Source organism: Patagioenas fasciata, chromosome 3 (assembly GCF_037038585.1).
Source record: "Patagioenas fasciata isolate bPatFas1 chromosome 3, bPatFas1.hap1, whole genome shotgun sequence".
Taxonomy (NCBI): domain Eukaryota; kingdom Metazoa; phylum Chordata; class Aves; order Columbiformes; family Columbidae; genus Patagioenas; species Patagioenas fasciata.
This window is the reverse complement of record NC_092522.1, coordinates 89,309,356-89,320,589: the sequence shown is the minus strand read 5'-3', so window position 1 is coordinate 89,320,589 and position 11,234 is coordinate 89,309,356. Positions and strand designations below refer to the sequence as shown.

At 37.2% G+C, this 11,234-nt stretch overlaps 1 protein-coding gene across 5 annotated transcripts in view; it reads right to left on the bottom strand.

The window, feature by feature from the left end:
• Positions 1–480: 480 nt before the first annotated feature.
• CEP162 (centrosomal protein 162) overlaps positions 481–11,234 on the bottom strand; it is a 46,306-nt gene continuing 35,552 nt past the window's right edge. For all 5 annotated transcript variants that reach the window (XM_071806794.1, XM_065833671.2, XM_065833672.2 and 2 more), the window contains 6 exons: positions 10,312–10,982; positions 9,333–9,474; positions 7,272–7,370; positions 4,897–5,031; positions 2,560–2,781; positions 481–662 (listed from right to left, as the gene is read on the bottom strand). In XM_071806794.1, the coding sequence (XP_071662895.1) occupies positions 2,560–2,781; positions 4,897–5,031; positions 7,272–7,370; positions 9,333–9,474; positions 10,312–10,982 (1,269 nt within the window). In that variant the 3' untranslated portion in view covers positions 481–662. The remainder of the gene's footprint in view (positions 663–2,559; positions 2,782–4,896; positions 5,032–7,271; positions 7,371–9,332; positions 9,475–10,311; positions 10,983–11,234) is intronic.

The following is an 11,234-nucleotide window of genomic DNA, read 5'->3' as shown; positions in this document are numbered from 1 at the left end:
TTTCCGATTCTTTTAATCCATTCATTATAATGCCTTATGGAAATGTGTGACTAAATAGTATGGCATAAAAAAAGGAAAAACACACACAAAAGTATATAATTCTATTATCTCTGAAAGATCCTACTGAAATCCTCAGTGAAATACATTAAAAGCTAATAACCTGTTCTGTCAGCCTTCTTGCTCTGTTTCAGGGTATTTTTCCCTTTCAGTAGGGTTAAGTCTGCTGGAAAGTCAAGAACTAAAAATTCTTGAGCATAGAATTTAAACCTTGGCCCTTAGCTCTCCAAAAAGATCACCATTGCTACACCATTCAAGAGCAGAGACAGTCTGTTACTGTGTAGAGTGCCCACTTCATGGTAGATGCCTGAAAACTCACTGAATGTACTGCTACATAAATACCCGTAAGAACACAGTATAAACCACATTGTAACTTATAGAAACAGTAAATAGTACTGTCCCTGCCCAGTAAACAAGACTTAGTTTGAAATAAATTTCAAATTAAATTATCTCTCTATGTAAGATACCAGCAATTGCTGAGAAATGAATATAAGAATTTTAAAAGGTGTTTGAATGAACTGCATGAGTACTAAGACAAGCTTCTCTTGATGACCGAAGGATTCTACGTTTGCGAGAGTTCCCGGCAACTGGCAACAGAAGGGGTGCTGCAATTCAAAACAAATAATTTCAGGTCACACACCTGAAGACAATATTACAGACACAGCACATTGTACAGGAAATAAAGGGTAAGTTGAAATTAGTCAGTTTTATCCTTTTTCATTTGTAAAACAGTTCCAAATAAAGAAAATAGAGCATATTTACACATAGCTGATATTTTATATACAAAGCATTATTGTATTTACACATTTTATGAATAAAGACTAATACTTCATTATTGGGGGACAAAATACCCATACAAAAAGTACTGAAAACATCTGAATATGAAGCAACCAAGATTACTATGTTAATTGTTAACTGACCACTTTTTTATATTTCTATATGTGTGTATACAATCTCACTTTGTGTGTACGCTCAAAAAACCAACCAACTGTTGCTTACTGTCTCTGTCTAGATGGTATAATAATTTGTTACACTACTTTGTTCTTTATGTGTGCTCAGTCACATGCCTGTATATGCCAAATATGCATGCTTATACTGCTGGTCCCTGAAGAAGCATGACACGTAAATACATATACACAGACCTGAACTATTTCACACGACTTAAAGGCTTCAACCAATACCTGAACAGTAGGTCCTAGCTTTTATCTTCTCTTGGCCTTAAATAAGTAGAGTTAATTATCTACAACCCTAATAGACGTGCTATGGAATTCTTAAAGACTTAGCAGTGCTGAGACTTCAAACTAGCAATTTATTGATTTTATTGTTTGAAAAACTCACCATTACAGCCACCAAATATATTGCTGGTTGTTCTCTTCCCTGGAGCTGGTCCATTTCTTTTTTGAAACAAGGGACCAAAAGCTTAGCACACCAAGTTACATGTTAGTGATGCAGTAGGAATTGCTCCTATGCTGTCTAGTATCCTACAGGCTCTACGCTGAGGTGCATAAACTCCAGCTGGGCATGAGGAGAGGGAGAAAGCAATCATCTAAAACTCAGCTTGGTACCAGCTGTGGTGCCTGTCAGTTCAGCAAAAAGTTACATCCACGTTCTGTATTTGGGTGGCAGATTATTCCCACTTCCACATGCTAGTCTCCTTTGTCAATACTGAAGACTATTTATTTTTTCCTGTCCCCTTTTCCAATTTGGTCAGTGTTTTAACTCTAAATTTCCCCACTGACATATCCCTGTCTTCACATTCGATTGACCTCTTTATTCTGTAAAGGTCATCAATATAGCCTTCCCTTTTAAAAGGGATACCAAAAATTACTCTCACACTGTATTTTACAGGCTTTTTTTCATATCTGTCCCATAACAATTCAGCTCCACCACTCTGCCATCATTCTTACCAGCACAGCTGGAAATATCTGCAGTGTAAACAGAGAAGAGTTTGAATTTGATCATCATGTGAGAACACCTGCTCTGCTCCAGCCCTCCAACAAAGTTGAAAGGGGTCTTTAGGATAAGGGAAGGAGTGTTTTATGGACTGGATGGAGAGAAGCAAAATGTTGGAAAAAGGAGGATTTTCATGCCCTAACAAATGAAAAATAGTAACTCTATATACTAAAAATACAAGCCAAACAGCATACTGTGCAAATTGCTCACAAAGGAATCATGATGCAACAAGTTACAAACCAAAGTTAAAAATATTCAAGCATGTTCTATAGTATCTGCAGAAGCATCAAATGGATTTTCTCAATGGTAATTGAGTTTGTAGATTAACCTCAATATTCCTAATTATTTTTTTAAATGGCATGTAACTTTATTTCTAGTGAAATATAAGACATACAATATGACTGGGGTGTTGCTCAGTGCAAATCTACCTTTGGACAAGCAGGATTCCAGAGCAGAATGTAATTCAATTTACAAGTGTTACATTAATGATTTTCAACAATATTATCTATACATAACTTTGAATATTCTGCTTCTCTAATCAACTCATACCTAAGATGTCTTCCAACAGCCGTCTGTCACGCTGAATACACTGGAATTAGGTGCAGGAATAACCACCCCTTGTTTCTGCAGTTCGCGTAAAACGTCTAATATTGAATCCAATTCCACTCGAAATTTCTCCAGTTCTTGGTTCTTCCGCTGTGCCAGTCTTCGCCACCTCTCAACCTCGTGGGTTTGCCGAGCGTCGCTGAGATGTTGTGTCAGTTGCGTTGCCTGCAAATCAGAAGCAAGTCAGCATTGGGACTCCCTCGTCAAACACTCTGCCAACATGGCCCCTGTGCAAAAATACGCTACTTCATTATATTCGATGCTCAGTCCCAAAGCCCAGTGCTCATGTTAAGTGGAAACAATTTGTTCTGAATATTACAAAAATAATTCTGATAGCACTAAATTCCTTTAAATATTTGCATTAGTGACAGAAGAGTAGAATCCATTACTGACTAATGAGCCTCAGGAGAATTATCCTCTCCAAAACAGCAATTAAAAGTTTGAATATTTAAGACAAAACTGAGCCTAAAACATAAAACTGTCTGTAATCAAAATTCACCTTTTGAATTGCCATTTAAATGCATTAATTATAAGAATACTCTGGAAGAGAAACAAATCAAATCTGAATGACGTGTTATGGGCTATTCCTGTGCTTTTAAAAAGCAAAAGTTCTATAAATTATCACAAAATACCCTGTAGACACAAAGGTCTTAAGCTGCTGCAGATAAAAGTTTGAATTTATTTTTACATTAATCCATAGCAAAATCCTATTAAATTACCCAAAATAGAAAGTGTCACAAGCTATGAAAATCTCCACACTACTATTAATTGTAGTAGATTCTTTAAGGAAATCTCTGTCATTCAATGACCATACTTATCATACTTATAGTTTGATACGAATGGTAATTCGTTACTTCCTTGTCCAGCAATTAGTTTTTCTATATTGTTCAGTTTGTTATTATTCATTTGAGGGTGTGTTTGGTGCCCCCCTGCAGACAACTGAAGGTGCAAAAGTAGGACAAACAAAACCCAAAGCTTAATACATAACAAAGCCAGTAGCACCACGAATGATGAAATTACTTTGTAGCAACTCTGGTGTATACTATTATCTCTGGTTTTGTTAAATACATTACATAACATCTTAGTAAATACTTAGTAAATACTATAGGTCAGGTAATTAATTCAGCAGAGACAGATTACAGACCAGGCAGCAGCAGCCACTACAGAAATGGTAAATAACTTCTCATATTATACAAAAGCAAATGAACAGCATAAAGAACTATTACAGTTGCCTTCAGCAGGACAGAATGTGAATAATAAAATAAGTCACAGCAGAGTTTGTTCTTAATCCACTGACTTGTTTTATGCACAGTTCTTCTGGGGAAGAAAATTAAATATCTACTGTAGAAATACATGAGAATAAAGCCTTCTACCATGAGCAATTCTGCACATAAAATTGTATTACTTGAGATTTGGTTTCAAAACTTTAGAACAAAGTGTACAAGCTAAGAAATACTACAGGTTTGAAAAAACACAGGTTTGTTAAAACATGAATGACAATCATATATTTAGGTGATGAAAGAGCTGAGGAAAAAAAAAGTGAACTAGAAAACTGCTTCCAGATGACAAAAGCTCCCCAGAGAGATGAAATATTAGCATGGAGGCCAGGACATAAAATTAGATTAAAAAAAAAAAAATCAATGTAAAATTATTTTACTCATTCAAGGGACATAAATATCAGATACAAGAAGCTGTACTGTTTCACAAAGATCCAACCTTCATAATCTAGAACTTCTTGTTTGTGGAGGATAAAGGGGTTTTGTTGTTGTTTTGCCTATTAAAATCAGTACGTGGTAGATAGATTTCTGCAAGATGTTTCTATACTTTCAATGCAGCTTTTCAGGACTAGAATAAAATGACAGTTCAGTTGAGGAATACATCATAGCTTAACCAACTCTGCATTACAAACTCTCGTCAGGTTTTCAATAGCTTTCCTTGTGGAAATGAACTATGAAATAACTGCATGAGACAAGAGACTTCTAGAGGTGACGTGGTCCAACCATCTGCTAAAGCTAGGCCTCTGTAGGTTGGGCTGTGAGGAAGTTACACACCTGATATGTGAGCCATGCACAAGTAATCTCAATTACCACAGCAAGGAAGGGCTGACTAGCATCACATCAACATTCACTTGCATCCACAGGCAAAGACAAAACCACAGCTGTATCAACAAGTACTTGTCCCCATGCAGTCTGGGCTAAACAAGCCTGTGCAAATACCATGAAAATATAGTTAAACCAATAAATTGCTGTTGAGAAGTAAATGCAGCTATATCTGGTGTACCTTTTGAATTTCTTGCTCTCTTTCTGCGTGTCTGGTCTCTATATGCTTGATTTTCTTTTCCAGGCACAGGAAATGTTTCATTTCAGGACTCTGGCTCTCCTTAGCCTCTCTCAGTTCTTCCAACAGTTTCGTCACCTGCAGTTTGAGAGAATTGATGAAAATTGTTATCGTGTTAAGTAGTATATAAAACGGATTCTTCTCAAACTATTTGCGGTGTTTAATCACTTCATTCAAAAGCTGCAGAGAAGAAATAAAAGAGAAATCTCCTTTATTCAGGTGTTTAACTGGAGGCTCAGGGACTTAGATTAGGATCTTTCATTTGTAAGAAATGGCCTAAGGATATGAAAATTTAGTTCTTTTTGATAAATCAAATCCTGTTCATAAGATGTTATGAAGTGATTATTCACAGTCAATTTTTATACTTCCAAACATACTAAAAAATTAACAGAGAAGACTATGATTAGATGTTCTTACACAGTCCCTTCTCATACTCCGAATAAAGATCAAATACAAAATGTATCAGTGTATTTCTATGGAATAAATTAAGACAAGACATGCTGCTAACAGACAGGATTACAAACCCTCTTTGGTCTAAAAATTGCCAGGTCTAGTCAACTCTACCAGTGATTTGCAACTGATTTCCTAATACAAACCTGTCCTATGTTCAAGCTGTTATAACAGATAAGTATATGGTTATAGTTAATGAAAAACATCCATGAACAGCATTTCTGAGATTAGTATTCAAATAATAATCTTCCAGTGAGCCTCAGAGAAAAGTTTGCCCTTTTTGAGCTATCACCGTTATAGACAGAGGACTCTTGATCCCATTACAAATAGTAGCACTTTTCGCTATCATCACATTATGTTTGTAGGTTTCGTTGCCTTCATCTTTCAGCTCAACTTATTTAACCATTTAATGCTGAAAATGCATTTTATACGCAGCACAGCAATGATGCTAGATGGCAAAAGCAAGGCTTTACTTTTACTTTTTCTCTATATGGTTTTGTAATTTTTAATTTTTTTTTTTTAACAAAGGCATTCCATTACATTTTCTTAAATGCCAGCACCTCAAATCCAGCCTGTAAACATGGGGCAGATAGGATGCTCACTCTTTTAACCATCACTATCATTAATAATCTGTAAAGCAAATGGTACTCTCACCCTATTTTGCCAGAAGGAAGTATGATCTATACTGAGATCACTGTAGTGAATTAAGCTTTGTATGGAAAGGTGACATCTGTCAATAGATTCATAATATGAATCCAAAGTCTCAGCCTTCATTCAGCAAATGCAGAACTTGTTTAATAGATCTTTTTTGTCTCCCTACAAACCCTCACTTTTCTATGAACACTTCAGTGAGCTGGAATTTTGTATGGATACGATAAATACTGAATGAGTTTAGTGAGTACTAAACACATGTTGATACTCTCGCTTTTCTTCTAAATGTAGGCAGCAAATAAGATTACATGTCTGGAGTTCTCAGTCCCTTACAGAATAGGAGAATTCCTTCCTAATAACTCCTGCAGGTTAACTACTGCATTGTGAAAATGAAGGCAAAATTAGCCATGTTCATAGATCAAGGACAGGACGAATTAAGCTTAGGCACAATGCTAAGACAGGTTATGTCCTCCCCTGAACAGGAGGTGATGGATGTGATTAAAAAGCGATTGGCAGCACTTCAGGAATGACAAAAGCATGACCAATAGTTCAAACAGCTTGAGGTAAAAGGCAGCAATTTTACACAATATCAGCCCAAAAATGAAAACATGAACAAGTATAATATTTAGATTATATGCTATTAATAGAAGTAAAAGATTAGGAAAAACGTAGAATACCTCCCTCAAAACCCAATGAATTTCAGAAGAACTATTACAACTATCTTACTGTTCTTAAAAGACCGCAAGTTGAATAGATATCAAAGGAGAACACCAAAAATACAATCACCTATGTCAATTTTATGGCAATGAAGGATGAAAAAAGGGAGGCTTTATCTGAACAAAGAATTTTGAAACAATAATAAAATACCCTCTTAATAAAGAAAAAGTCCAGTCATCTATTTAATACCCATCACAACTCTCAAAGAAGAGGTTAGGAATACTTGGATTAACATGTTGATCAATTTTCATACAGGTGCCAGACTTTTCTAAGATTAAAAATAATATTAAAAAAAAATAAATTAAAGGAGGTCAAAGTTCCACTTTCTATGCTGTGTTGTTCTCTTGTTCACATTAGAAAAATATATTGCATTCTCAGGTATAATTGATGCAGAAGCAATTGAGAAAGACACTGTTTGTAAGACTTAATATTATTTGAGGCTTTACAAGGATGAAAACTCTTATTAGAATAAGGTACCCCTAATACAAGTTTAAATATACCTCTTTTTGTAGGAGCTCCTCTCGCATCTGTGAAATTAGAAGGGCTTCCTGATGTCTCTGTTGTTCACTGATTTGATCTTGGAGATGTCTTATTAATATCTAGAAAAAGATTAAAAATAATTGTAATTGACATAAATACCCATAACAACGTGTAAACCTATACAGGAAAAATATGCCAGAAATATAATCAGTATTGCAGCACTGCAGGTATAAGTGATGTGTATTTTAACTACACTGTATCTAACACGAGCATTGTTACATAGCACACGTGTACATCTAAACCAGGGATGTGAAACTCATTTTCACCGGGGGTCACATCAGCCTTGTGACTGCCTTCAAAGGGCTGAATGTCATTTTAGGACTGTATAATGTAAGGACTCCTACATTTATACAATGTAACTACTCCTACACTTATACAATGTACCCTCTCCTACCTTTATACAATGTAACAATTCCCTACATGGATAAAATTTAACTCCCTACATTTCTACAATGTAACCACTCCCTACATTTATACAGTCCTAAAATTACATTCACCCTTTGAAAGCAACCATGAGGCTGATGTGACCCCCGGTGAAAATCAGTTTGACACCCCTGCTCTAAAGAATATGAAAACAAGTCTCAATCTTCCAGTAACTTCCCTCAGTTATAAAAAGCTCTGAAATAGTCCAAATTCAATAGCTCTTTACTTCCATACAGTGTGTAAAACTCCCAAAATTGTAACGCACAAATACAATCGAAGGCCCAGGTCCTCATGGGAGACTTCAACCACCCTGATCCCTGCTGGAGGAACACCACAGTGTAAGCAATCCAGGAGGTTCCTGGAGAGCACTGATGACAACTCTCTGACCCAAGCGAGGACAGGTGCTCCTCTGGGCCTTCCACTCACAAACAAATAAGGGTTTGTTCGGGGTGTCAGTGTCAAAGGCAACCTTGGCTGCAGTGACCATGAGATGGTGGAGTTCAGGATCCTGAGGGACCAGGCCAAAAAGCATGATCATAATCCTGGACTTCAGGAGAGCAGACTTCAGCCTCTTCAGAGACCTGCTTGGAAGATGGGATGGGGCCTGGGGAGGAAGAGGGGCTCAAGAAAGCCAATTGACATTCAAGGATCACCTCCTCCAAGCTTAAGAGCAGATCATCCCAACAAGCAGAAAAGCAAAAACGCCAGGAGACCTGCACAAATGAACAAGGAACTCCTGGCAAAAACTCAAACATAAAAAGGAAGCCTATGGACAGTGAGAACAAGGACAGGTAACCTGGGAGGAATATAGAGACACTGTCTGAACATACAGAGATGTGGTTAGGAAAGCCCAAGCCCACCTGGTACTGAATCTGGTGAGACTGGCAAAGGCAAAAAGAAGGGCTTCTGTGAGTACCTAAGTGGCCACCAGAACACTAGAGAAAACGTGGGCCTGCTGATGAATGGGCCAGGGGCCTTGGTGACTCAGGACATGGAAAAGGGTGAGGTACTGAAGTCTTTATTAGCAAGACTGGCCTTCAGGATGGTGAAGGGACTGGAGCATCTCTCCTATGAGGAAATTCTGAGGAGCTGGGCCTGTTTAGACTGGAGGAGAGAAGGCTCAGAGGGATCTCGTCAATGTTTACAAATATCTGAAGAGAGGGTGCAAAGAAAATGGAGCCAGGCTCTTTCCGGTGGTATCCAGTGACAGGTGAAGCAGCAAAGGGCACCAGCTTAAATTCAAGAGGTTCTGTCTGACCGTAAGTAAAATTTCTTTACTGTGAAGGTACCCAAGCATTTATTTGGTCTCTAAGCCCAGAGAAGTTGTGGAATCTCCCTCCTCGGAGATATTCAAAAGCCATCTCAACATGGTCCCGAGCAACTGGCTCTAGATGACCCTGCTTGAGCAGGGTTGGACAAGATGACCTCCAGAGGCCCCTTCCAACCTCAGCCAGTCTGTGATTCTGTGAATACAGTGGCACTGGCCCATTTTTGAAACAGTAGATCCTACTTCAAAGAAACATGAAGTTTATAGTAATTTAGAAAGAAACACCATTAACAGATACCTATATGCAATGAATGTGTCTGCTGTATCTTACCTCTTGTGTTGAAATTCTGCTGTTTAGTTCAGCTACTTTAGAAGTAGAATGCTCCTTTGCATGCTGGCAAATAATCTTCTCCACTTCCCTCTGATGGGAGGCTTTCAGAGATGCAATGTATTCTGCTGTGTCTTCCTGCATCCTGAACAGTAACAGGAAAATAAGATGTAGTAAAGCAGCTACAGACAGTTCTTCAAAAATGCAGCAAGTTTCTCACTTGAACATATAAAATATAAAAAATGTTAAAGGCAGCACATCTTTCAAATTTCATAACAAAGCCTCACAAGATAGCACCACTGCTGCTCTGGAGCGATGACAGTGTGTGAAACCTACAATGCTGGACATGTGCCTTATTTAAGCAGAGGCAGCTAGAATACAGAAAACTCAGCCAATCATCTTTTTTTGGCTCCTCTTATTAAAAAAAAAAGGAGACAAAATAGGTGTTTTTAAATAATAATTCAGCTGTCCTATTTCAGGTATCTATTTCAGAACAGAATGTGTTGCAACCTAAATATGCCAACGTCCTCTACTTTGACTATGAATGGATTGAAGGGAAACTAGCTCAAGTGTAAAATTTCTACAGTTGGTCAAGTAAATTTCACTGAAAGCATATCTTAAGTGTGAAAGAAGGTATCTGTACCAAACATTAATGCTATTCAACACAAATATAAAGCACGTGATATGCAATGATTTATACTGAGATCTTCTTACTCAAAATCACAATGAACTGTAGCATTAATAAGAATTATTATAGGTTTGTCCATAGAATCATGACAGTGCACTGCTCTAAAAAATCAAACACCACCACTGTCCAAAAAAACCCCCAAATGAATAATAAACAGTAAAAAAGAAATTTACAGAGAACACTGGCCAAGTATGAACTAGCTTCACATGTGGCTGACATGTTAATGTGCCACTTCAGTCCTGCATCAGCCAACACTTTAACAAGGTTTTAAAAGGAATGTGTTTGAGCATTTACCTTCGCATGCTATTTTCAGAATAAGCCAGTGTTGCTTGAGACTTCACCCTCTGCTGGTTCATTTCTAGAGACAATCTTTCTAGCTCCTCTTTCAGCTGTGCATTTTCTTGGAGAACTTCCAAGAGATTAGAATCGGAAAAGGCATGTGGTTGGTATACTTTGTCATCGTTGAAAATCCTTTGGAAGGGTTCACTGTTGCTGGAGTTTCTTTTGTTTGTTGCCGAGGTATTCTTTATCAGGATCTCTGTTGAGTTTTCTTTATTATCAGTTTTATTTCTCAAATTATTATCAGACAACATCATCATCCTTTCTTTTTGAAGTTTCTCTATAGTTTTTGTAAGGTCTTGTATTTCTCTGTTTTTGGTGACCAGTTCTTCATTTAGTTTTAACAGTCTGTCTTTTGTGTTATCTTGCTTCATTTGAGAGTCTCCGGACTGTAAGCCTTTATTATCCTTTTTACTTCTGAGTTTTAATTGGGAATTTTGACTTCTAAGGTTTTCAATTTCTGTCTGGAGGTTTTTAACGGTGATCTGATGGGTCTTCTTTAGATTCTGAAGCTCCTGTTCAAGTTCTGTAGATTGGGCTTTGTCACCATTCAGTGTTGGTGATTCACTCATAAATTTGTATGCAAGTAGTTGCTCAAGCTCTACAAGTCTTTGCTCGTACTGCATCTAAGGGAGGGGAGAGGGAGAAAAAACCGGTTTCCTTAAGTATACATTTATTGCTAGTTCTTTTTATTATTCTTTAAAGTTACTGCACATGTGAAGCAAGATTTCCTAAGGCAGAATACACGCCAGTTCAGAAATCAGTGAGTGAAAAATTATGTGAAGCAAACTTAAGTCTGCTGTAAAACAGAATTACTCAACACATTTACTAGAAATTAATCGTCTACTCACAATGAATACAGTAACTGTGGGAAAGAA